The 27,417-nt window shown below is 43.0% G+C and overlaps 1 protein-coding gene across 1 annotated transcript in view; it reads left to right on the top strand.

The window, feature by feature from the left end:
• LYST (lysosomal trafficking regulator) overlaps positions 1-26,777 on the top strand; it is a 127,772-nt gene extending 100,995 nt beyond the window's left edge. Inside the window, exons 43-53 of the mRNA XM_090263455.1 lie at positions 313-453; positions 3,061-3,278; positions 6,552-6,782; positions 8,568-8,757; positions 11,814-11,950; positions 14,554-14,652; positions 18,455-18,594; positions 18,829-18,926; positions 23,620-23,776; positions 24,182-24,253; positions 25,157-26,777. Coding sequence (XP_090119581.1) covers positions 313-453; positions 3,061-3,278; positions 6,552-6,782; positions 8,568-8,757; positions 11,814-11,950; positions 14,554-14,652; positions 18,455-18,594; positions 18,829-18,926; positions 23,620-23,776; positions 24,182-24,253; positions 25,157-25,295 — 1,622 coding nt within the window. The 3' untranslated portion in view covers positions 25,296-26,777. The remainder of the gene's footprint in view (positions 1-312; positions 454-3,060; positions 3,279-6,551; positions 6,783-8,567; positions 8,758-11,813; positions 11,951-14,553; positions 14,653-18,454; positions 18,595-18,828; positions 18,927-23,619; positions 23,777-24,181; positions 24,254-25,156) is intronic.
• The last annotated feature ends 640 nt before the right edge of the window (positions 26,778-27,417 follow it).

The following is a 27,417-nucleotide window of genomic DNA, read 5'->3' as shown; positions in this document are numbered from 1 at the left end:
GAGGAGACAGATACCATGTCACTCCCGAGTTGGACTGCACAGCCATTCTCGGCGGTGCAGATAGACTCTTAAGAAGCTACACCATCGTCTCTCGAGACGGACGGCTGCCAACGACGACGACGACATATTTTAAATAATATTCTATAATAAGGTCTCACATTATGTCTAGAAATATTTATTTGCAAGAATAAATGAATAACCTTTTTTAAACTATGAACATTGTTTTGATCTTTCTGAAGTAGCAAAAATAATGGCATGCTTCAAATGCAATCAAGTCTTTGTGTCTTAATTATTATTTGTATTTCTTTATAGATCAAAGTTTTGACATTCCAGACAGAACCTTTCATTCCATGAATACAACCTGGCGTCTCTCATCTTTTGAATCCATGACTGATGTGAAAGAACTTATCCCAGAGTTTTTCTATCTTCCAGAGTTCTTGGTTAACCGCGAAGGTATAACAGTAAATCATTTCCAGTCTATTTTTCTGAGCATTTGTACTTATCTTATACTTTTCCAAAAATAAAAATAGCTTTTTTAAGTCTTAAAATTGAGGTCCATAAATAAGATAAATACCTTTATGAAGTATATAATTTTATTCCCAAGTGAGCTTGAGGATTTTAAGTATTTTATAGAACCAAATATATCTGAAAAACTGTAACTTTAAACTACTAAAAGTTTTTGTAAACATGTATTTTAATTTTGTTACAGAAACTGCTTTATTTTCTGATTATAAAGTTTATATATAGCATGCTCATTTAAAAAAAGAGTCATGAACTTAATGTAAACACAATGTAAATTAACCAGAATCTCAGTGATTTTGGTGAGGAATGATTGAGTTATAAATTAAATACTCTAACCAAAAATATCTAATAACGAAAAGTAATCCTAGAGGATAAAATCAATTTTTGTGTGATGTCAGTGACTCACAATCCTGGCCAACATTGCCTGCTCCTTAACAGGTCAGTGAACCTTGTAAGAGGTATTTTGGGTTGTTTTCTATATGAGTTAATATCGTATTTTTCTATGACCTTTAGGAATATATGAAATTGAGAATTAAATCTTTAGAGAAGTTAGTGTTGGGAAAATTACTATAGAATTTTATTCTAAACTCATTGGCCTGTCTGGAATTGTTTGGAGAATAATTAATTCACCTTCATTCTGAGTCCCTGGGGCATGTTTCCTGGCATTGCCTATGTGAGAAATCCTCAGGGAAACTAGCACCTGCAGTTTGGGGTCCTGCCTCGAGGCTTTCAGTCTGGGGCTCCTACTTAACTCTGCTTCCTGTCCTCTCAGTCCATTGCTCCTCATGTGGAAGTTCCAGTCTCTATTGCTGCATGACAAATGACCCATATACTTAGTGGCTCAGAACAACAATACGCTTATCATCTATCACAGTCTTTGAGGTCAGGAACTCAGGAACAGCTCGGCCAGGTGGTGTTCTGGTTTGGCCCAGGGTCTCTCAGGCAGGTGCATTCAGACCGGCTGGGGCTGGGGCAGCCAGGGGACAGGGCAGCAGGGGCAGGCGGGCGTCCCCCTTCCTGGAGTGCCACTGCTCTTCCACGTGGTCTCCACGTGGACCGTGTGGCTTCCTCACAGCACAGCAACCTCAGGCACCCTGCTTGGCAACTCGGGTGCCAAAGGTGAGTTCCGAGAGAGGTGAGCAGACACTGGCTGTGGGGGTCACGCAGCGTCCTTCCCGGGTGCTCAGTGGCTGAAGCCGTCACAGCACCTGCCACATTCAGAAGGAGGAGCGTAGACGTGGCCACCTGACGGAAGGGTGGCAGGGTTCTGGGGAGCATGCAACACAGCGACTTGGCCTTGCCGGTTTTGGACAACATGGTTTGCTGTACTGTGCACCACGCCACCCCCACCAGCGTCCCCATAGGCCTGTTGTTGCGCCTCCAGCCACTCCTGGGGGAAGGGAATCTACCTCTGTGCTGTGTCCCCAGAACACCTGAATGCTGGGAATGATGTGAGTGCACGGAGGCGCCCTGCTGCTCCGCCCCTAGGCGCTCGCCCACTGGAGTCAAAGCAGTAAGTCCTGCCGTGACTCCGAAGGTGCCCACAGAGCTCTGGGTGCCGGGCAGTCGGTCCTCACGCAGCCTGCCTGCCACTCTCTGCAGATGGTCCCCCACCCGTGCTAATTACATATACTCCGTGGTTTGTATGTCACATCGTACCATTTCAAAGTACGGCCAAAAGTAGTGAAGATCCTTTTTCCTCTTTCCAAGATCAACAAGTAGGCAGACAGCAACTTAGTTTTATGAAGAGCGATCCACCTTTAAGACGTCCTTTCACTTTATCCTGTCATGGTGTTCAGATCTTCTCTTCATAAAAGGAAGCACAAAAAACATTTCTGTCCAGAGGTACTGTTTCTTATAGGACAGTTTTTTTAAATCCCCTCTGAGACTTTTGTGAATACCAGCATATCAGAGACAAGTAGGCAGCTGCTCCTCACGTCACAGAAGAATCTCTGATTCGGTGTGTTGGGTAACTTTGCTGTCCATCCACAGAATGCTCAGTAGGAATGGCGTCAGAGTAGACCTGTAGACTTGCCATCAAGTTCACAGGTTGAGACATTCATTCTAGGAACGTGTGTGCTTTGCTTCGCCTGGCTTTTTTTAACTACAAAATGCTAATGCTTACTAAATAGAGGCCGTCTTAAATGTATTGTTAGCACCACTGATTCAGAAGCGCTTCTATAAGTCTTAGTTTAATTTTAATCAAGCTGACAGCTGAATAGTTGCTGAAGCACTTACTACATTTGGAGATTTGATGCGTGGATATTAGAAGTAGTGGGCAGTGATTTTCTGCTTTTTCTTTGACCTGTTATAAAGTGACAGAAGGATAAAGTTGAAAGGTCTGCAAGTTAATTAGAACGGGACCGAGCCATGTGGTTGTTAGGTGAGTGGGTGAGCAGTGGGGTTACCGTCCTCTGTGCTGCTCCGTCCCTGCCTACAGCATCCAGCAGCCATTTCTGTGAGCCCTCAGACCCGCTCGGCAGGCCCATGAAGCGTGCTTTGGGGGAGCTAAACATTAACGTTCGTCTTGTTTTCTAGGTTTTGATTTTGGTGTGCGTCAGAATGGTGAACGGGTTAATCATGTCAACCTCCCGCCGTGGGCACGCAACGACCCTCGTCTTTTTATCCTCATCCATCGACAGGCTCTGGAGTCTGAGCACGTGTCCCAGAACATCTGTCAGTGGATTGACTTGGTGTTTGGGTGTAAGCAGAAGGGGAAGGCGTCCGTTCAGGCCATCAATGTGTTTCATCCTGCTGTAAGCAACTCTTTAAAAATACTCTGCGTTTATATAAGGCCAAACCTGAATGTTTAAAGGCTAGCTGGTTCCCCCTTAGTTATCAAAGAGAGTTGGCAATGACATGAAACTGTTATCCAAGACCGTTTAGGTTTTATATTTCCCCGCCTTAAAAACAACTAAGACACTATGTGTCGAGGTTTCCCAGGACCACCCCCAGGTTGGAGGAGGACCTAAGGACTCAACAAATAGTCAGACTTAACAACTAAGGTTGTTAATGGTGACAACAAAGCAAAATCGGCAGAAGGAAAAGACGCCTGGGGCAAGTTCCCCAGACGCTCCTCCCAGGGAACTGTGACAACATACTTCCTCCTGTGCAAATTGTGACAGTGTGTGTGATGTCCTCCCAGGGGCTGTCAGCAGCCTGGCACCCAGGTGTTGCCTGGGACTGGTCATTAGGCCCCTCCCGCAGGCAGGCACTGAACTTCTGTACTGCCAGAGGGAAGCAGGTGGTCTCGGCACAGGGAGCCACTCTGTGGGCCAGGGGCGGGGGAGCTCTTCTGAGACCCGTGTTCCCACACCGAGCCAGGGAGGACTGCTCGGGCCTGTCACGAAACTGCTGTCCGCATGCTGTCCTGTGGACACATTCTGTCTGAACGTGCCATCATTTTTTCTGACTGCAGACATAGAATTTGTGCCTTGTTAGGAAAATGTACATGATACAGACTGCAAAAGGAGGAAATTTAAAAACCAACTTTGATATCATCCAGAGATAAATGTCAGAACCACCTTCTAGACTTTCTTCTCTATATCATTGCATTTATGTACTATTAATACCACTTACTGTTCCTGAGCATGGCTATATGGTAATTTATTTCACCAGTTCCCCATTGTTGGATATTTAGTTAGCATTTGTTTGCTTTTAAATTTTATATTCCTGAGGTTCTTCGTTGTGCGTCTTTATTTCCTTAAGATAAATTCCTAGAGGTAGCACTGTTACACTTGCACCTGGTTCTTTTGATCTTGTTAGATAGGCTGCCAAAAGCTTATATATTCAGGAAACATTGTTTTGCTCTGGGAATGTAAAAGTGAGTAAGACTCAAGCAGGGAGAGCGGGAGTGGAGTCCAGATGAGGCCTCTCAAAGGAGATTCCTCGGGGAGTGACGGGGCAAAGGGCACATTCAGAGGACAAAGCTATTTCCTGGTGTTGCCTACTGGCTGCTCAGATGAACCACTAACCCGCTGCATTGACATTTAGCCTCTCTGTTTACTTAACTTTGAAATCAGGTGGTGGAATTAGATTGGACTTGTATTTCCCCTTCAAGTATGATTTTCGGTGTAGATTCATCAGTGGTTATAACAAATACAGCTGAAATGCACACCTAGAATCTGCAGTAACACGCTCTGTGTCTGGGCCTATTTATACCAGACACAGGCCTGAGTAGTAGTTCTGAAATTTATTTTAAGTACCTCTAAGGTAGTAGAAAATTAAACTCCTGAGAGACCTAAGGCCTGGAAGAGAGAATAAGATAGGCTTCCTAATGACTCTAAGAGGAAGAAAATGTGATGACAAAGGTTCTGAAAGGGGATGATACAGTTTGATTGATGAATAATAGTTTTATAATTACGAACAGTATAAAATAAAGGCAAGACTTCACGTGTAATTTTTGAACTTCATTGATATTTGATCTAAACTGTAATTTTAAAAGCAATTAGGAATTTTGACATTAACTTCAGTGTACTCTGTGCCTATAATCCTGCTATATCTTTTCAATTATTCTAAAATAAATTTCACATTAAAAGTATCTGCACGCTGAAATATACCACATAATTTTAATCTTTAGAATTTTTTTCACTAATTCTTTGGGACTTTAGAACTTTAAAGAGGACAATTTATGCCCTTGCTCTAGGAAGTTTATAAAATTCAATTCATGGAACAAAACAGTGTAGTGATTAAATGTACAGTCTCTGAATTCAGAACTGACTTCAAATTCTCACTTCATGACTCCGACACTTGCTGTGTGATTTTGGACAAACAGCTCAATCTCTCTGTGCCTAAATGGACAAATTTTTAGAATGTGAACAATAATGCCAACCTCATAAATGAGGAAGGAAATTTATATAGGATAATGTCTGCCATACAGTTAAGTATAAATATATGTTAATTTTAAAAAGGGAATGTAGAAATGCGTTTTAGAAACCGATACCACAGAACGTGAAGAAGCACTATTTTAAAATAAATACAATAGTCCCTCTCTATATCATGGTTCACTTATCGCGGCCTCACTGTATCACGGAATTTTAAAAAATATTAGATTTAATTATTTATCGTGGATTTTTCGCTATGTCGTGGGATTTTGCGGTACTGTACATGTATGTTGTTAAAGTTACATAGGTTTAAGAGTGTAGAATAAATATAAGGTTCCTACTTCGTGGGGGGATCTGGAACGTAATACCCGCGATAAGTGAGGGAACACTGTAAGGAGTTTTGTCCGAGGATGGCTCCCACCGTCATCTGAACCTTCCGCTGTGCAGACAGCTGTGGAGAGCCACCCGCGGAGAGCCACCCGCTCTGCTGGGCACTTAGAGCGGGTCGTTGACTGAGAGTGGTGTTGAGAACTGTTTAACTTCTTAAGGATCAGTGAGATTTTGTGATACTTTGGTACTTGTAGGAATAGCATATCTAGATAGGCCCATGAAACTTTCAGTGACAGATTCATGCTAAAAGGTAAACTGCACAAGCAGGTTTGCACAGAGCATGACAGACCTGTCCCCAGCGGCTGGCGGCTGGCTTAGGAAGTGAAGAAGTCCACGCACAGCGCTGGCATACTGACACCTTCACACCGGAGAGCTTGGGACTTTCTCTCCGCTCTTTCAGATCCACTCGCGATTTTCGTTGGACTCTGAATAACACTCTCTTGAACCAACCACTATTGTATATTAACTTCATTTTTGCCTTTCCCTGTGTATCACTTTGGACAAATAACTTTTTCAATAATTTAGTATTAGACAAGAAGTCTTATATGCTATTCTCTGGTCTTAAAGTGAAAATCAATTTTATAAATGTACCTGATCAGCACCAATCAGGATGCAGTATTTTGCTCATCCCTTCAGAAACATTAATTTCTAATCTCAGTGAGGCTGTTAATGATTATGAACCTGATCAAAAGCATTTCCACGTCATTTCCATTTGTAACAGAAGAGTAGCCCATGACCTGGAGAACAGAGCACTTGGTAGTGTTGCCGATCTTGCTTTATACAAACCTCTGGTGCCCTTCCCCCTTTACCTTTCAGACGTATTTTGGAATGGACGTCTCTGCAGTTGAAGATCCCGTTCAGAGGAGAGCTCTAGAAACCATGATCAAAACCTACGGCCAGACCCCTCGTCAGCTGTTCCAGTCGGCTCATGTGAGCAGACCTGGGTCCAAACTCAACATCGAAGGAGAGCTCCCTGCGGCCGTGGGGCTGTTAGTGCAGTTCGCCTTCAGGGAAACCCGAGAACAGGTCAAGGAAGTTACCTATCCGGTATGTCACTGGGCTTGCGATGGAATTCAGCAAAAACTCATTCCCCTCGGGAGAAGTGAGGCCCTGACATGGGCTCTAGGGGCCCCAAGTGAATGGCACAGTCCCAGTCTGGAGGTCTGCGTGCCAGTCAGTGAGCACACGTACCTACAGGGACCAGTGGTGTTCTATGTGTAGCAAATGCCGGGCTAGTGACAGGAAGGTGGGGGTGAGCATGCCAGCCAGTGAGCACACGTCCCTGCAGGGACCAGTGGTGTTCTGTGTGTAGCAAATGTGGGGCTAATGGTAGGAAGAGAGTGCTTGGGGGCGGTCGGGTCACGAAGTGACCTCTGAGGGTCACTCTCAGGGAACACCTAGTAAGGTGGTGATAGGGACAGGAAACTGCAGAGAGGAGAGACACCGTCCAGGCCTGGAGATGGGTGTGCCGGTGCCCGCCTGTGGGGTGGGGTCTGGTGGTCATCTCCCACCACAGGTCCTGGCCAGAGATGTGAAGGCTTTGGTTTACAGTTAACAGGAACCGTACCTATTCTTTGGCCTCCCCAGATTGTAATAATAAACAGTATTGCCTCTTAAAATAGGAAGTTGCTATAACTTTTACTTTGAAACAGAAAAATAAAGGAAGAAAACTTTAATAGTAAAATAAGTTCTAATCTGCAACTAAATTCTTCATTATAAAAGCAGCGTAAGATGGGAGGCCGTGGATGGTGAAATACCACAGAGGTTTGCCGAGGGGAATTGCAGAAAACGAAAAGCCAGGGGAGAGGCTGTGAAGGACCTTGGGGTGCAGCAAAGCATTTTAAGAGAAAACAGTTTTCACAGACCTCGTTCTGGCATCATTTCTTAATGTCACTTAAATACACCAAATGTAGAACACAAATAGAGCACTAAATAGGAATTCTTCATGCTCATAGCTTACGTATATCTAATTTGCATGTTAAATGAAAACAAAACTTACATAAGCAGAAAAATTAAAGTTTAAAATATTCATAGGCTAAACAATGCTGTTTTGTTAAAACCAGATCATCCATGTCATGTTTCATGGTTGAGAGCATAGTTATGTTTTGTGTTTACTTGTCACTTTAACTCAGAAGATTTTGAAGACTCACAAATCATTTTAGGCATTGTCATTACCAAGGTTATTCTTATAAACTAGAATCTGTTACTTTAACATGGCAAAATAATTTAATGGTACATCCCTGAAAAGTGGCAAATGCCATTTAATTTACTTGTATACTTACTGCTAATTATCTGTGTTAGGTAGGTATTGTATAGAGAAAGGCCCTAAGCAGTGGGACTGTGGTGCCAACCGGCCTCGCCCCCACCACAGGACCTGCACACTGACTGCCCCCTCCCCGGGAGTGACCTGCCCCCAGCTTGCTCCTTCACTTAATTCGGGTCTCTGCTCAGACGTCACCCCTCAGAGAGTCCTCCCTGACCACATGGGAAGTAGCAGCCCTGTCTCCCAGTCCTCACCCCCATCTGTGCTTTTCTTCATGGCACTTTCACCACCAGATACACATGACATGCGTGCATGTCTGTGTCAGCCCCACTGCCTCAGAAGGCAGCTCCATGGGGATGGGACTTTGTCTTCTTCATCCCTGTGCCTGGCAACAGCAGCATACCTGTCTGCATGCTGCACATAGGAAAGTAAAAAAGTACAAAGTAATTCTTGCCCATGACGGGCTTATACTCAGGTTGCTTTCTCTTACTTTGTTTACAATTTAAATTAGAACTAATTCTATATTTGCAACCTTTTTTTTTAAATCATGACTTTTACTTTGGTTTTAGAGTCCTTTGTCATGGATAAAAGGCTTGAAGTGGGGGGAGTATGTAGGCTCTCCAAGTGCCGCCATGCCAGTGGTCTGCTTCAGCCAGCCCCACGGGGAAAGACTCGCCTCCCTCCAGGCGCTGCCCACCAGAGCCATCTGCGGCCTGTCCCGGAACTTCTGCCTTCTGATGACGTACAGCAAAGAGCAAGGTGAAGTAAAACGACAATGGTCATTCCGGTGTCTTTCATGGGATCTGAGTGTTTCCCGATCAGCTGTGCTATTTTGTTTTTTTTGTTTTTTCCCTAAGTTTTCTGAGTCCTTGGTGAAAACTGCTCAAATTTGTGGTTATTTAGCACAAAGTAAGAATTAGAACATACTACATGAAAAAGATGGGAACTAAATGCAGTGCCATTGGACATGAGAGGGGGAGTTTGAAGGGGACAAGAATGGACCGTTCTCACAAGATGAAAGCATTACCAATGGCTAATTTAGTGGAAGTGTTCACTTTGAGGCTCTTGAATCCCAGAACAGACAAACTTGTCTGACCAGCAAATCTAGTCCTCAGGTGATACAGTCATCAGAGTCAAACAAAACAAAGCAAGGAAGTCATGAGAGCTGTGGAAATAGGAAAGCAGTCCTTTTCTCCCTCCCTAGGCACCGGCTCACTGAAAGCAACACACTTTAAAGTGCTGGACACCAGAGGCCCTCTTCGTGTCCCTAAATGTCACCTAGATACTGGAAGACTGGGGCATTCCCACTCACGTCATCCCTCAGCCCTTCCCAGTCAGCCACCTCACTAAGTGCAGGCGCGTTCTCCCTGGTTACGAGGCGTGGGCTCTGGGCACTGAGCTGAATGGCGAAGGGCACTCACCTTTCTGTTCACATCAGGTGTGCGTGAATTTGCCTGGACACCAGTGTGTGACCTGCAGCAGAGGCCTCTTCAGCAATCACAGTAGCATTTAACTTTGCTGGGTCTGCACTGTGCTCCTCGGGGTCCATACGGCCTCCCGAAGCACATAGCACTGCAACCCCAGGGTGCCGGGGCCTGGCTGGACATCCGTCACGTGAAGGCCATGTTGAAGACCAGCGAGGCCATAGGTCTCTCAGACTCCTAATTCGGTCATGAAATGAGTGGCCGCCTTTACAGTTGTGAGAACCGGGAGAGGCTGCGCACCACTTCATCTAGGTTTCATGGATTAGCAGGGTAGGATACGCCTGCTTATTATAATTATTTTGATATCAGTGGTGTAGTGTATCACAAATAATTTACCACTAATAATACTTAAAGTACTGAAATGTGCGAACAATTTACCTTTAAAAAATTAATTAGAGTGGATTGAAGTACATCTCTATTGAACAGAAGAGAAAAAGCTATTAGCACTCAGCATGATGGGACTTAAATATGTCAAATATAATTGTCAGCCTGTCTTATTTGTGCCACTACAGTCAGCCCTTAGTGTGCCCTTATTAATAGCTGCATTCATTCAGATTGCACTGTTTCCTTGCAGAATGTATTTGGGTTTTTCCAGAATCTAGGTGTGTCCAGGGAAGTGGCTTTGGGAGGGCCTGAGCTTGCTACTCAATGCTGTGTGACCTTGAGAAAATTACTCAGGGCTTCCAGATCCTGGCTTTTGATCTATAACAAAAGGGGAATAACAAAAGGATTTACCTCACAGGGTACTTTAAGGATTAAGTGAGATAATGTCGGGAACAATTAGCACAGGCCTGGCTCATTCTAAGCTGGGAGCACCTGGGGCCAGGGTCCACGTGGCCTGCCCAGCTGCACCCAGCACACACCAGTCCACACGGCCATTCACAGCTGCACCTGGCACTCAGCACACAGCAGTCCACACAGCCATTCACAGCTGTACCCAGCACACAGCAGTCCACATGGCCATTCACAGCTGCACCCGGCACCCGACAGCCCACTGGGCATTCATGGCTGTACCCGGCACATGGCAGCCCATGTGGGCATTCCCCAGAAGCCTTGAACAAAGCAGGTGGAAGGACAGTCATGTGTTAGCAGCTGCAAAGTGTTGAGCAGTATCATTTCAAGTGACTGTGTGGGTTTGCTTAGTTATACATGCATGGTTGATGTAACAACTAAACTGGGATGGTTTTAATGACAGGCCAGTTACTTGGGAATTGAGTGTGCCTCAGAATTGCCTGAGGTGTTTTTTTTTTTTTTTCAAAATATATTAGTTTGCATCCCTTTTGAGACACACTGCGTCAGTCTCTGGGGCTTGGGTTCAAGTCTATGCATGCTGAAAAAAGCAGTTTCCTTGCAAACTCCTATCTATGATCCACTGTTCTAACAGGCAAAGGAAAAGTCTGTTTTTTGTTTAAAAAAAAAAAAAGATGGTGTACCTTGTATTACTGGAATGAGAAACTGGGAACAGTTATTAATTATACCTACCACTTACCAGAGATGCTGGTAGAATTTGAGAGGTCCTGAGACCCATGAATTCTGGTTCCTTTCCCTGAAGCTTATATTTAATGAGTGTTTCCCAATTCCTTGATTGTACAATCATTGTCAACATTTGGTATTACACTTAACAAAACAAAAAAATCTGTGAATTACATTTCCAATGTGCTGTTGATTCAGTTAATAAATATCTGTTTTATTCCTTTGCATGCTGGGCACTATGCTGGGCACTGGGGTGAAAGAAGCACATTCTCTCTCCTTAAGGAGCTGGAAGCTTCCGGGTGGCAGGGGCGGCACCAGTCGTAGCATTTATGCTGCTGTGGCTCCATTCGGCATTCCAGCGAAGCATGGATAGGAATAGTACTGAAGAGGGATGTCAGAGTGTCCAGTCTTTATCTCAAAAGGACATAAAGCTAAGTTGTGAAAAAGGAGGGCAGGAAGGAGGAAAGAGCAGAGCCTGGCTGGCTGGAGGCCCCATGCGCTGCCCTTGTGTAGACAGACGGCTGTCACCCTCCTTGGGGCGGCATTGCCTCTACAGGCTTATCTAGGGCGCTGTTCAAACGGCAGCTGGCTCGTATTTATTTTTAAAGATAAACTGTTGCAGAACGTGAAGAGTGTAAGCTTGACTTTTACTGTCTTTTATAAAACTTTCTTAACACGAATGAAAAAGAATCCCATCAGCATTAAAGGAATAAAGTGAACATAAATCGGGGCATCTTACGGATGTGAAATGACTGCGCCGGAGTGATGCCGTGTCCAGTCGCGTCCTGCCGCTGCGGGGCTGCCGGGTGCCCGGCCGGCAGCAGCCGTCTGACGCCCCCACCTCCCCTCCCCCCCCAGGAGTGAGAAGCATGAACAGCACGGACATCCAGTGGTCGGCCATCCTGAGCTGGGGGTACGCTGACAACATTTTAAGGTTGAAGAGTAAGCAAAGCGAGCCGCCAATAAACTTCATACAAAGTTCCCAACAGTATCAGGTAAACTTGTAACAATAATGAAACTTAATGCTTTAACCAGGGGTCAGACTCATAGCAGCCAGGCTTTCGGATTCAGCAGTTAGTCCCCCGGAGAAGCTGGCGGTGCTGGACATGCGCCTCGTTTACTGACGTCCCAACCCCGCCACTCTGCCTGTGTCCCCAGGTTGGTCTTCTGCCGGTAGCTCGTTGAGACAGTGTCATCATGTCATCATCTTAGTGGTCAGCTCATGGTACAGTGGACAAAGTCAGCACCGCTTCCTCCTCCTGTCCACCTGCCTTCTGACCCTCTGTCATCTTCTACACCTGGTTTCTCCAAGACGGCCGGTTAGCAGGCATCACGGTGCAGGAGGAAGAGCATCGGGTCTGCCTAAAGCCCTGTGATCTGAGTCAGTGTCCAGCTTTGTTGTTTACTGAGTCCCCTTTGGCCAGGAGCTCACCCTCCCAAACCTGAGTTTCTTTCCTCCTCTTTAGAACCAGGATGATGTACTTTCACTACCATCTCATAAAGCTGTCGTAAAAATGTTTCCAATGTTTGTAGAAGTTACTTTGTAAGCTATAAAACTATATAACATGTGTGTATATATACACAATACTGCCGCAACTTCCTAAATTGTATGTGGAACCTTCTTTCTGTGACTATCTTTCCATGGGATGTTCTCTGACTGTTTTTGGACACACCTGCTGCCTGTTCATGTGTCCTGACAGTTATTCCAAGTCCCTGAGCACTTTGAAATGGAGAGCAGTGACTTGTTTGCTTAGCCCTTAATATACCTGGAAGAGATGTCATGTTCGCCTTTTGTTATCTGGCTCACCAGTCAGCCAAAGTAAGAAGAAAGGACAGTGAAAAACAAGCTTATTAGAAATTTTAATAGGCACTTAGGCATTGCAAAATTATTTCTATCATGTAAAGTTTGGCACACCAACATCATTAAAGATGAAAGAATATTCTCATAAGTCCTTTTAGCAAAACAGGATGGTACAGATAGTTTTAGGAAGATAAAAGTGTGATAAACGTACTTCGGTCAAGTAACTAGCTGGAGGAGAATTCCGTGTTTCATTTGTGTCCTTAGAAATATATTGTTGACTCATTAGTTCTTGAGAAAAAGCGTCTGTGATATGATATGAAGACTCAAACACTGGCTGACTTCATCAGCATAATTAGAGATTAGAGTCCTGCTGTCTCTGCCTTCATCTTCTGATTGAGTTCATAATTACGAACATATTCCTCTTTACATTTTTCTCTTTCCTATTATCAGTAGAAAATGGAAAATTCTGTATTTCCAACTGTGTTCAATGAAAGCTAAAAGCAGACTTCCTTTTACACTTTCTTGAAAGACGACAACATTCTTTGTACAATGCATTAAGAAACCAAAATAAGACACTTTATTTCACATTATCACATTATCCTTCTGGGAGACCCATCACTCTTCCATTTCATTATTTTCTTTTTTTTTTTTGGCAAAATTAGGAATGCTTGATGAGTAGAAAGGAAATAATTCCTAGAATGATGGAATAGCAAAATGTTTCAAGATAGAGGAAAAATAAGATTATTAAAATTCTGTAATGTAATTTAGGTTTATAAAAGATTTGAGTAGACCTGTATGGTAATTGCAAGACAGAATCAGTTTTTTTCTATATATAAATAAGTACATGTTCTCTTTGTTCTTTGAAAGGCCTCTAAGAACAAATAAAAGTTATGAAATTCAGTTGTTACAAATAGAACTATTCAAGAAAGAAATTCAAAAATACAACTGGACCCAATGGACTGTGATGATTTATAGAGTTAAGCAGGGCCATGATCGAAGCAAGTCACTTTATAAGGTAGCAGACACTTGAACACATTTGTGGGTTCTGGGAAGAAGCCAGCAAAAGGCAGTCTGAAATTCTAAGAAGTGACAAGAGTTCTGAGGATTGTGGGGATGCGGTGGGCAGGGCTCCGTCTGCAAAAGCAGGAGAGGACGCAGGGACAGTTTGGGGCACAAAGGAGGGAGGAGGATGTGGTCTCTGGCTGATGACCTCCATCTTAATGACGTGTGAGGGTCTTGCTGGCTGGGGGAAGGGGCCGCTGGAGACGTGTCACCTTGAACGATGCCTCTGTGGTCAGGAGTGAAGGGTTTATAACCCAAAGGAGTAACCCCAGAATTTTGTCTCCATGTTTATCTTTTCTCCAGTTTAAGAATCTTTAGAATGCTAGAAGCAATACCTCTGTTTACATGTACCATCTCCCCACCAAAACCAGAAAAAAATTAAAAGTAAAAATCAAGTAAATATATGAAACGCATATATCACACATCCTCAACCTTGGATCTAGTCAATCCTGGGTCATTTTGTTTAATTTCTGAGGAAAACACAGCTCTGTGTGTGTGTGTGTGTGTGTGTGTGTGTACAGAAAACTGTAAGATCATAAGCGATGCATTGCCATACATTTGAATTTGGAAACAGTCACAGAATACTCAGTTTTCCTATCTTTGCACCATCTAATCACTTCAAGTAAAGTGTTAACCTCAAATTCTGTGATCATATATTTTTGAAATAGTTGTCAGAACAGTAGTATTGCTGATGCTTTGTTAACACGGTTGTCTTTGATTTGTCCTTTTCCAAAGGTGATGAGCTGTGCTTGGGTGCCTGACAGTTGCCAGCTGTTCACTGGGAGCCGGTGCGGTGTCATCACAGCGTACGCCAACAGGCTGACCAGCGGCACGGTAACCGGGCCCGGGCGTGTCGGGGTGCTGGGGTCTTCGTGCCAGTGAGGGGGACAGACCTTTAGGAAGTATGACTCATGTTGTAGACAGTTAACTTAGTTTTTGTACTTTAGTCTTTTATATTTAATCTTTTCTTCACATAAGCTCTTATAATGTAAAAGGCCACATATCTAACTCTTTAGTTTTAGGCTCATGAGGATCACAAAAAGTGTTGAAAATAATTGCGAAGGTCTTATGTTTTGGTGTCACAGACAGTATTTTGAGCGATGATTTGTATTGTATTTAGGTTTTTTCACATCCTGATGCTTGGTTGCCTGCATTCTTGGTGTCAACTTGAACGTTTAGGCATAATCCTCAAGGTTCTGTAACATTTAAAGCTCAGGACCCCTAATGGTCAGCATTGCTATACTTTCTGGGTGAACTAAATGACAGCAAAATCCACATAGCCCATCTTGATTTCTACCACATACTGGAAGAAATGTTTTCAGCCATTTACTGAAGCTCCATGATTTGAGTTAAATTCCAAAACAGTCTAGTGAAGAAAAAAAGGCACATTATAGTTTACTGTCGTTCAGTTCTTGAATCAGCTACCTGAGTTGCTGCTGAGGACACATGGCCAGTTCAGGGCGATAACTCAGTGATTACCTTCTGATTTAGAACTTTCTCCGTGCCTTTTTTCCATTAGTTTTCTCCATTATGTTATATTTCACCAGGTGAAACCTGCATTCCTGGTGTAGGGTGACACTAGGTTCTGCTAACCTTTCTGTCCAAGTCTTTTCCCTTTTAAACTCTTGTTAAGGTTCTTTGCCATGATTCTTGGAGTATAAATGTGACCGTAATATTGTTTCCATCTCATAGCCTAAGGAGCCATTAAAATGTTTTAAGCAGGAGAGATATGATGCAATCAGCACTTTAGGAAGACCACAGTGGAACCTTTGAGGAGAAACAGAGGGGTGTAATAAGACAGGTGAGGACACCAGTTAACAGCCACTGACAGGTGACTGCAGGACAGAGCAGTGTGTGCTCCAGGGGAGATGCTGCCCGGGTCTGCGGGGCACAGAAGAGGCACCGACCAGGTGTCAGGGCTCCTGAGAAGTTACACTGAGCTGGAGTGGAAAGAATCGTTTCACTAGGAGGAGTGAGCAAACAGGAGAGTTCAAAGTCAGCCAGCCACAGGGAAGCAAAGGCCCGGTGGTCTGGGCTGGCAGAGGCTTCTCTGTGCCATTTCGCTCTCACGAGCTGGGATGGCGGCCAGGACGGAGCAGGAGATGTGGGCTGAGGGAGGTACTCACGCCATAGAAAGAGAGCGCTGGGGAATCTGGGCAGGGAGGCCTCACAGTTGGATGTCTCCTTTTTTCTCCTTTTTACTCCGAGTGGCCTAAAACGGATGTTCACCTGATGACACCTCTGATGTTTTCTGCTGCCACCGCCTTGCACCTTCGGAGCTCACCTGTCTCCTTTTTCCTCAGATGTGTTCTGGCCACTGCTCAGGAGCGGCTGTCCCCTCGTGTATGCAGATAGCTGCACCGTGCCATAGACCCGATTTAAAAACTAGCTTCAAGTTTCGTTTTTTCTTTCCTCCTGCCTCCCCAGCACTTTCAACAGCCTTATTCTGTTTTTCTTACTTCCATTCTCCCTATGACTTTTTGATTGTGCACTAAGCAGTATGTAGTACAGGTTTAAAAAGACGAAGTTGTCAGTATAGGAGTAACTGTGCCCAGCATAGCTTTGACTGTAGCAGGTCAAAGGTGTCACTTGTAATTTGAACAAGACACAGCCTTCTAGATTTGCAGTGTAGGCTTGTGAAGTCTTGTATTGCTTGCCTTTCCTCAGTTATGCATTTGTCCGGAGGTAGGTTTTGCAGCTTATTTATAAGGCTTTTCTTGTTCTCCTAAGTATTAATAGCATTAGGTAATCAAGTCATGAGATTAACAGTTACTACTTCGACTAGGTCCAGAAATGCACCTCAGCGGTGTGCTTTTATCTTCGCTGGGCTGGACAGGATATTGTGCGTGTTTTTGTAGGCGTCATGGTTGCTTTTTCCCAGGGACCATCTCACCAGCTTGCGCCCCTCCCACCGCGGCTGGGACCCTGTGCCTGCGAGGTTGGCGGGAGGCGCCTCATGTTCCCTTATTTCCTCTCCCACCCGGCTGAGCACCAGGGCCCTCGGGGTGTTGTGTTCTCGTTGCTGTTGGTTTTCACACACACGAGACAGGCTCCCCATGTGCTTGCTGTGTAGGCTTTGACCAAAATAATTGTCGCTTGAAAGTATCTGCAAGGGGATCTTATGGAGCACGCCCCTGAGGGCGCGACACGGGTCTGACTTTGAGCGTTGTGCACGTCTGCTGCACCTCCCGAGAAGTCTTGTAAATGCATCCAAGGTAACGGTGAGTCGGTGCACTTGTTCTAAGGAGTTGTTATCTGCACGCAATTTGCATATTAGAGAAGAATGTCTTCCAAAAGTGGTAACTGATTTTAAAACAGTTGCTCTTGAGTCACTTTTTCTGTAAATAGTGTGGCACATCATCTTCATACAGATGAACACTTGTTTCTCTGAACTGATCGGGAGAGAAGAATGTATATGCAGCTTCTCCAAGGAAGCATCATTCAGGAACAATTTTAAAAATAAGTAGCCAGCTCAAGATTCCTGTTCTACCCATAGAAATTATTTTCTGATCCACCAGGGGGATCATGGACTAACACTAACTCTCACAATCATTTTAAAGTGCAAAATTACAAAATTACCAACAACCGCTGTGGGGGCCCCATGTGGTGTTTACCCCATAAGTATTATTTATGGTCAGGGAGTAAAAAACTGCACACACATACAGTATGTGTGTATCTGTGCATATATAAAAAATTTTGAATTCTCACCCCAGGATATATTCACTGACTTCAGAGAGAGAAGGAGGGGGTGGGGAGAGCAAGAGAGAAACATCGATGTGAGAGAAAAACATTGACTGGTTGCCTCCCATACTTGCCCCAACTGGGGGATCGAACCTGCAACCAAGGCATCTGCAACATTTTGGTGCACAGGACGATGCTCCAGCCAACTGAGCCACCTGGCCAGGACTGGGAATTTATTCTAAAGAAATAGTTCAGAGGAGAAATAAAACTTTTATTCATGAAGGATTTAATTATGGCATTTATAATAGTTTAAAATTAGAAACAATTGTAAATGTCAATAAAGGATGTTCAAGTAAATTAGGGTATACTTACTGCATAAAATATTAATTATAACTATTAAAAATTATTTTGAAGACAATGTCAAAAATGTAAAATGCTTACTGGAGATTGTGTAAAATACAAAATGAAAAATTCTTCGTATGGCAAATTTTACAACTATAAAAATACATGTGTATTTGGACAAAGACTGAACAAGAATAAACAAAATAAAAGACATATTGATGAAAAAATATTTTTAAAGATTTTATTATTTTTCAGAGGGAGGGGAGAGGAGGGGGAAAGGGAGCAATGTGAAAGAAACATCGTTTGGCTCCCCCTCACACACCCCCAACCGGGGGCCTAGTCTGCAACCCAGGCACGTGCCCTGACTGGGAATTGAACCAGTGACCTTTCTGTTTCTGGGACGATACCCAGCCCACTGAACCATGCCAGTCAGGATGATGAAAAATGTTTTTTAATGTTTAGTTGTACTCTTTAGAAAGTGTTAAACTGAATTTGATTGAAAAACAAAATGCGAATATTTGAGTCACGTAGGTTGATTTTGGTTTTTAGGTAAACACAAGAATACCTTCTGCCACTGGTTTTATCTTACGCTTTACTCAATTCTGAATCGCAGCCTTCAGAGATAGAGATGGAGTCTCAGGTGCATCTCTACGGGCACACCGAGGAGGTCACCAGCCTGTTCGTCTGCAAGCCGTACAGCATCCTGATAAGCGTGAGCAGAGACGGGACCTGCGTCATATGGGACTTGAACAGGTACAGAGGGTGTCAGCTCCAGCACAGCTGATTTAACAACATTCCAGTTCTCACTGCATGCAACAGGTGCATGAGGATAACATCTTTACATCATAGTAATTTAAAGTATGAAATACGAACTTTACCTGTGTAATCACTGAAATCAAGAAGTCAGTTAGGAATGCCTTACGAATAATAGCTACAATATAATTGTATTGAAGGATCATTGGCAAAGTCATGTCTTTGGTCTTTCAGGTTGTGCTACGTACAGACCCTGGCAGGACACAAAAGCCCTGTCACGGCCGTCTCTGCCAGTGAGACGACAGGTGACATTGCCACGGTGTGCGATTCAGGTGAGCCAGCCCCAAAGCAAGCGCAGGGCCACTGCTAAGATTCCATCGTAGTGACACTGTTGGATCCATCTCACAGGCCCTTCCAGACCTAACTACTCTGTTAATAGCATGCATGTGTGTTCAGGTACAACCAGGCCCGAGACTGAGCCATCAATTTAGGCACCAGGTGATGCTAAACTTAGTGTTGTCCTAATTTAACTTTTTCTGATGTACTTAAATTGTATTTGAGCACGTGTAATTATTGTTATGTACTTAGCTGAATTTTCTTGCTTTTTGTTTTTCTAATCCTTTTTCTTCTGCTTTTTAACTACTACACTACCTCCCTCATGAAATGAAAAGCATCAGCAGGCAATCAGCTCTGAATATATGTGTTCCAGGCCCTAAGAGAGTAGCATAACATTGAATAACAAATGCAGTATAATATCACATAAAACTTATATGACAAGGTCAAAGGTCTTGGTTTTTGTTTCTGTTTTTATGTCTACATGTTAAAAATCTTGATGCATTCAGTAGAAAAGAACAATTGGAAAATTCATAAATTTTCTATTTGCATTTCTGTTCCTTGGGATCTTAAAATTAAAAGCATCCTTTGAAAAACTTTTTCTTTCTGTCCACTCCATATAGAATATCTTTGACACCTCTAATAGTGGGTGGTTTTCTATCCTTTGTTTGCAGTTTTGTTTTGTTTTTTTAACACCAAATATATGATGTCTTTCCAGACACCAAACAATCCTCCAGTTCTATGTCTCCAGCTGGGTGTCCAACTGTGCAGTTCAATTCTGACCAGCTACTTGAAGTTATTAGCAAACAGGAAACTCCCAAGACCCCCGCCAGGTTCAGAGATTCAGTAAAGGACTCACAGAAGTCAGTAATACGCTGGACTTACTACCACAGTTTATTATAAAGGACAGACATGAACAGCCAGGTGAAGTGGTACCGGGAGTGAAATCCAGGTGGTTCGCCCACAGAACCTCCTGGCACGAGAATGTGGTGACAAAGTGGGAAACTCTCCCATCCCCGATACTTAGGGGGTTCTCTGAGATTTCACTGGGTGGATGTCGTTGATTAAATCACTGGCCATTGGTAACTGAGCTCAAATTGCAGGCCCTCTCCCCCACCCCTCCCAGGAGGTGTGGAGGTGCTGTGTGTCCTAGCCCTCTAATCATGTAGTTGGTTGTTCTGGGGACCAGCCCCAACCCTGGAGCCGTCTAGTCCCCTCCCTGTCCACACCGGGAGCATCCAAAGACAGTAAATAACAAGGGTTTTAGGAGATCCATGCCAGCAACCTAAGACAAAAACCAACTTTTTTTTACCACAGCAATCTCTTGGAGTTTTGTTTTTACAAAATGTTCATTCATTCCTGTATTCAAGAAAAGCAATGTCTTTAGTCATGCCTAAAGATTCCAGATGTGATTTCCCCACCTGAGCCCCAGTCATCACATAACGTCATGACAGCAGCTTCATCTCCTGAGCAGCATCGCTCAGGGGAGCGATCTGAAACAGCTGACTTGGGCAACAGAGTGCGGGCAGACGACTGATGCCTTGGCCCTACCTTAGCAGCTTTCCGTGTGGGGCATCGAGAGGAAATCTAGGAATAACATAATGATTATTTACAGAGGCCTCTCCTTTCTTGTTTGGAAGTTAGGACTGGTCCTGAGGGAGCTGACTTCTCTGAAGTTAATTACTTTCCTGCTGCCAGTAGTGATTGATTTCTGTGCTATTACATCAGCCAGTAATACGGGGAAAAGCAGCAAAATTACTTCTGCACTTAGCACCTCGCTTGCAGGCTTGCAGTTGTCCCCAGTTGATGGGAAGGCTTTTTTCTATTTGAACAAAAAGCCTTATCAACTTTTTAATGGTTTTTGATACATATTAGGAAGAAGTCATCAAGAACATTTGGTATATAGAGAGCATAATAAAATAATGATGTTTTTAAAGAGAGGCCAAATTTGACTCAGACTCAAGTTCAATCCAAGAAGGGGAGAAAGTTACTCATCTACCAAAAGTCTTGACCCTTTAGTGAGTACCATCCAAGTAACTTTAAAATCAAAATTATAAATAAATGTGTATATGTATATGCTATGCATGTGTTATATATGTGTATGTTGTATGTCTATGTATACATGTGTACACATCTACATACAAACACACATACCATCTCCCCAAAAACTTCTGTACTGGGGCTGAAGTTACAGTGGCTCATTCTTCCTGATCATAATTCCACAGTGCTTATTATGGGATGTTGTTTTCATAGTAATAAGATGTGAAATTTATTGAACTATGTAAATACTATACTAGATGGTTTCTGCATTTTTTAAAATCCTTTTATCACTGGATCAAAATATATGCCTTTTAGCTAGGGTTCATAGCCTGGTTATATGTTATAGTGTCATTATAAAGTTACTATAATATCTAAGATTCAGGGTAGAGAATGGTTCTCCAATTTATTTTAATTTCAGTGAAGATGCATAGAAAGAATAAAGATTTTCCAGCAAAGCCCAATTTTCTGACTTTTAGTTGATATGCTAAATTATACACGACAGCAATCCAGTGCTGAGTAAGGGCCTTGATGTTTTTGGTATTGCAATCCCAGGCAGATGAGTAGTTACTTGGTTTTGTGGCCCAAGTTGCCGAGTGAGCTGCTGTGGTTACTCTTTGCCTGTAAATTCCGTGCCGTGCTCTCAAGTCCAGGACACGTTCACACCTCTGCTCTGAACGGCTAGCCATGCCATAGCTTGGATTTTTGTGTGTGTGTGCATGCATATGTGTATGTTAAAATATAGTTAACATAAAAGTTGCCATTTAAACCACTTAACACGTTGCGTACCGGGGAATTTAAATGCCTTTTAGAAATGAGAATTCTCACTACCCGTACGCAATATGTTAATAGTATATGATTTAGTGGCATTATTATAGTCACAGTGTTATGCAACCATCACCACTATCTATTTCAAAAACTTTTTCATCACCCCAAATATAAACCCTGTAACTCCCTATTCCTCCCTCCCCGACAGCTCCTAATAACCTCTGTCCTACTTTGTCTATGAATTTGCCTGCTCTAATCCATGGTGTAGTTAGCATGTGTCAGAGCTTCATTGCTTTTTAAAAAATACTTTATTTATTTTTAGAGAGAGGGGAAGGGAGGGAGAAAGAGAGAAACATCCCATGTGCAAGAGAAACATTGATCAGTTGCCATTTGCACATCCCCAGCTGGGGACCTTGCCCACAACTCAGGCATGTGCCCTGATCAGGAATCGAACCAGCAACCTTTTGGTTTATGGGATGACACCCAACCCACTGAGCCACACCAGTCAGGGCTTCATTACTTTTTATGGTTGAATATTATTCCATTGTATAGTTCAGCGATTTTCTACCAATGTGCCTCAAGAATTTTAAAAACATGCAATACCTGACTATGTAGCCAGGGGCGCTGACCTCTTTTCCCTTAGGTTGTCAAACAAAACTTAAGAATATGATAACAGGCACCACCACAGCAGCCCTCCAGTGAGAATGGCCTGTCTTGAACCATAAATATATAGGTCATGTAATAGCGTTACATCCTATTGGTCACGTCACATAATAAGATTGCATCTTATTGGTTAATTCTTGGTACCAGAAATCCTTGTATGCAAGTATAAGCACCTGATTTTTTAAGAACATCATCATGGAGCAAAAAGGGTAGGTAATTACTATTATTTTTTTGTAAATCAATCAAAATTATACCTTTTTTCTGTCAGATGGGCAAAAAAATATATTTTTTGGTATACAGCAGAATTTTAATAGTTTATGTGCACCATCACTGCTATAGACAGACCACACTTGTTTATCCATTATCTGTTGATGGATGTTTGGGGTATTTCCACCTCTTGGCTATTGTGACTAATGCTGCAACACACTACGTATTTTGGTTTGTGATATCTGAAGGTCTTTAGCATATCTGTAAATAAAGAAGTATTTCCAATATTTCTTTCTTTGCTATAAAATATGAAATCTTTTCATTGCCTTAATACGGGAGAGACATAAATTCTCTACTTTTATGTTAGTTCTAATGGAGAAATAAAATCAAGTGTAGTAATACTGTGTCATCTGAACTTTACCTTGCCTGTTACCCCTTCTACGAGCATAAGAATGTTTCTGCGAAGACGGCAGACATGGCACCAGGTAGCCCCAAACCCCTCGCCTGTCCGCGGGGAACGGCCAGCGATAGTGCCTCCTCCACCCCCTGCAAAAAGCCTTAAGAAGTTTGGTCAGTCAGCATCTGTGAAAAGAACAAATTAGCTTAATAAGGCATTGATTTCTAAGATTCAATCTTAGATATTCTGAAGAATTATTTTTTAAGAATTCGTTTTTAACTCAGGTAACTTTCTTCTCTTCAGATGTCACACAAGTCACATCTTATAGATGATTTCACAGAAGATTATCTCCTTTTGGATATTGTTTAGCTTTCTGGGTACTTTCAGCTTTGGCAGTTCATGTGCTGAAATATTATGATTCGTGATTAATTTACCTTGTTGCTCTCTGTGGCAGACCAACTTTTATTTTTTCTTGGTCATTGTCTCTGGATCAACATGCAAAGCTTCCTGTGACTTACAGTGTGGGAGTTTCATTTGTTCATTCTGCAGCCGGGGGCTGGCTCCCAGGGCACTGGGCTGGCAGGTGCCACCCTGGTGACCGCGGGGGTTTGGTGTTTCAGCTGGCGGCGGCAGTGACCTCAGACTGTGGACGGTGAACGGGGACCTGGTGGGACACGTGCACTGCAGGGAGAGCGTCTGTTCCCTCGCCTTCTCCAACCAGCCCGAGGGCGTCTCCATCAATGTGATCGCCGGGGGGCTGGAAAATGGGGTCGTGAGGTGAGCGCCTCCCGAGACTCCGCCTGCTTTGTTCACAAGGACACAGCAGTTCACAACTGAGTTGCTAATAAATAGGCATGTTAATATTTAACAATTAGAATTTAAAATCGCCTGAAAATATAGGTCCTTCCCTTATTCCTGTTTGATTTCTAAACAGTAAAGATGGCTTTAGTGCAGTTGTGAAATGTTAGTTTGTTAACTGTTCAGGTTAACAATATGAAAATACACCCGGTTAGGTTTCCTTACTCCCATACCCACTCCTGCAGACTTTCCAGGAGGAACTGCTATTAACTGTTCATTGTGTTTCCTTCTAGATGACTTCTAATGAGTAAGCAAATATGTAGGCTTTCTCGGTGCAGGAAATTTAGTTTGCATAATGAGATGACTGCTTTTTTTCCCCTCTAGGTTATGGAGTACATGGGACCTAAAGCCTGTGCGGGAAATCACGTTTCCTAAATCAAATAAGCCAATTGTAAGGTAAAACCTCCCGCTCCCATTCTTCATAATATACTTTGCAACCATAGTCTCTCTGAGCGAGATTAGAGCACAACGACCTAAAGAAATCTATGATGAGCGTCTTATAAATAGCTGACATTTCTCAAGTGTCAGGTTGTCCAGGACCCAGTGGCCAACGGAGGCACAGTCCTTGTCCTCATGGAGTTTCAGGTCTGAGTCAGGAACTGACTGGCGTGCTGGGGTGGTGCCCAGGGAAGGCCTCTTGACCTGCAGAAGTGATGTTTTTCTTTCCTTACTGAAGATACCGTAGTGGTGACTTTCACCTGCACGAGTGTGCTTGACAAGTGGATACATACGCGGCTGTTCTCTCCTCTGTTAGCAAATGTGACTTTCAAAACTTCAGTGGACTTAAGTGATGCAAATTCTACTTTATGAAAATAAATTTATTTTTAATATACTAAGGTTTACTGAACCTAAATTAATAATTTATTGTTATTTTTTTTACCCTTTTCTCTTTCCAGGAAATAAAATATCTCCCAAATCATTTATTTCTATTAAGAGAAAATATAGTACTGTTACATTTTTTAAAGTTTCCTATACCCAAGTAGTTTTTGTTTAAGTAATAAAGGATAAAGGAGAAGGAACAAGAAAATAAGGAAAGAAGGAATGGCGTGTACTGATCTCTGGGATGCTGATACTGCTCTGTGTCACCTGGGTAGAAGCAGCTTCACAAATGTGGCAGCAGAGCCAATAACTATATGAGAATCACGGTCAAAACCAGAGGGATGTAGGCAGTTATTTCGTTAGTCCCTTCGCTCCAGTAAAGACACTAATTTCTTTACACCAATTCCTATATGATCACCAACAGGCTGATACGATTTTAAGAGACATGCTGTACAAACGGGTTTTTTTCCTTTTTTACAGCCTCACATTTTCCTGTGACGGCCACCATCTGTACACAGCGAACAGTGAAGGGACAGTGATTGCCTGGTGTCGGAAGGACCAGCAGCGCCTGAAGCAGCCCATGTTCTGTTCCTTCCTGAGCAGCTACGCAGCCGGCTGAAGGCGAGTGCTGTGTGTTCTCTGAGCACTGAAACCCCACACTAGATTTGTGACCTCACCCGTCTTAGGAGGTTGAACCTGAAGAACTGGATGACCAAACTCTGCAGCCTCACAGGTTCTGGGAGGAAGTTTCAGACTAAGTTAGTGACCATCTGGAGGGTTGTGACAGCATACACCGACCAATAGAACCGAGGTCTTACACAGTCACTGAAAATCACAGTCTTAAAGTTTTTTCTACAAGGGTATTCTAAAGAAAAGATCAGGGTCACTCCTTTTTCTATTATTCCAAAAGGGCCAGTAGAATTTAAATTGGTTGGCAAATTATTTATAAAATACTCTAAAAAATATATTTAAAAAGTTTTATGCCGAGGTAATCCCCTGCCCTGAAAAAGGAAAGAATAGGATAAAGAATCCAGGACTTGATAATGGCTATCTTTAAGAAGTGGACTGTTCAGTAGGTGCCTCTGCACCATTTTATGGAGTATCTGCAGACTAAAAATAGATGACTAGTAAATCTCAATATTAAAAGGCAGTTTCTGCCAGTTGCCTTCTTAGCTCTAAATAGAATCAGAATTTTTGGACAGCCGCAAACAAAAACAGGGATGTCTCTGACTTCAGACACCTTGTGTGTCTTCATAAACATCCCACTTGAAATCCATTAACACTAGACATTGACTACCCTTCATTGTGTCACTAAGATTTAAACACATGACAGTCCTCTTACTGTCTGCCACACACAGAGCATTGAGAATGGAATGGCTGGCAGCAGAAAACCTCACTATGAGAGAGTCTGTGAAGATGGTAACGATCCAGTCTGGGTGAGACATTGAAACTCGTGTGCAGGAAGAGGCTTCTTTCCCCAAAGCAGAAGTGACAGCTTCCTTTGTTTTAAACGTGAGGCAGAATAATTCCTTTAGGAAACAGTTTCCACTCTGGTTCCTCTACTAACCTGTACCACCTGAGAGTTCGAGGAACAATGGAAACATCTAACTATACACCACAGCAAACTCACCTGCCGTAAGGATAGAATTCCTGAAAGTCTTGGAGTAGTCTCTCTACCGTGGTGTTACGGCTATATTTCTACTTGGGTGCTGCTTTCTTGACTTTGAAGACACTTAAATAAACTGAGGAACATGTCACCACAGGATAAAAACATGTGTTTCTGCCTGAGAATAACTGGCATGTTCGTTATGAAAATTTGACTCACATGGTGTTGTTTACAGAACGACTTTTATAACGCCCAGACTTTCTAAAACACTCCACTTAAAACCTGTATAAAACACAAGTCCCAGGTGTCTGTGTCAAGATCAATACAAGAGGCAGCACGCAACCGCGTGCGTTTGTGGCCTGAAGCCCCCACAGGCGTCAGTGCCGTGCAGGCTGCCGACCGGTCGTGTTCGCACCGGCCAGCTGTGGGCTCCGAGGGCCAGACAGGTGCAGAGATGACCTTGTTCTTGTTCACGTTGAAGTGATTTTCTTTGTTTAAAAAAAAATTGCAGCTATTGTCTAGCTTTCCATTTTCTACTGAAAACCTCAAATTATTCCCCTTAGAACAGCATTGCTACTCAGTCTTTTTTTTTAAGGCTGAATTTCATCATTTAAAAAGGAAATATGCAAAACAACTGGTCTTGTTAAGAGTGCAATATTATATTTTTATGTAAAAATAAAAATTAATTTGGGGGATTATTTATTCAGCATGAAACTTAGTATGTATATATTTGAAACACCTCATGATGTGCATGTTGTAGCAAACGTTTCTGTAAATTACCGAAAGCTCTTTGTATACACTGCCACTTCAGAGTGGGAATAAATTTCATAAAAATAGATTTGAAGACATTCTTTTTACAACCTAAACTTTATGACTAGATCTCATATTGATGGCTCTTTTTTTATAACCCACATAGGTTCTCTCTTTAGCTCCTCTAAAAAATTGTCACTATGAAAGGATAACTTTCATTTCTTAATTTTTGTCTTTGTGAGAAATTTTCTATTTCAAACTTTACTGCCCTTAAATGGATTTCAGTCAGGCCCATGGTGAAACCACTCATTTTAAAGAGACGTTCTGCCCATCCCCCAGCAGACTTGTACAGAGCCCTTACTGTGTGCAGAGGATACAGGTGTTC

Source organism: Furipterus horrens, unplaced genomic scaffold (genome assembly GCF_987537825.1).
Source record: "Furipterus horrens unplaced genomic scaffold, mFurHor1.1.pri manual_scaffold_15, whole genome shotgun sequence".
In the NCBI taxonomy this organism is placed as follows: domain Eukaryota; kingdom Metazoa; phylum Chordata; class Mammalia; order Chiroptera; family Furipteridae; genus Furipterus; species Furipterus horrens.
Note: the sequence above shows the minus strand (reverse complement) of the source record. Positions and strands in the feature narration are given on the sequence as shown.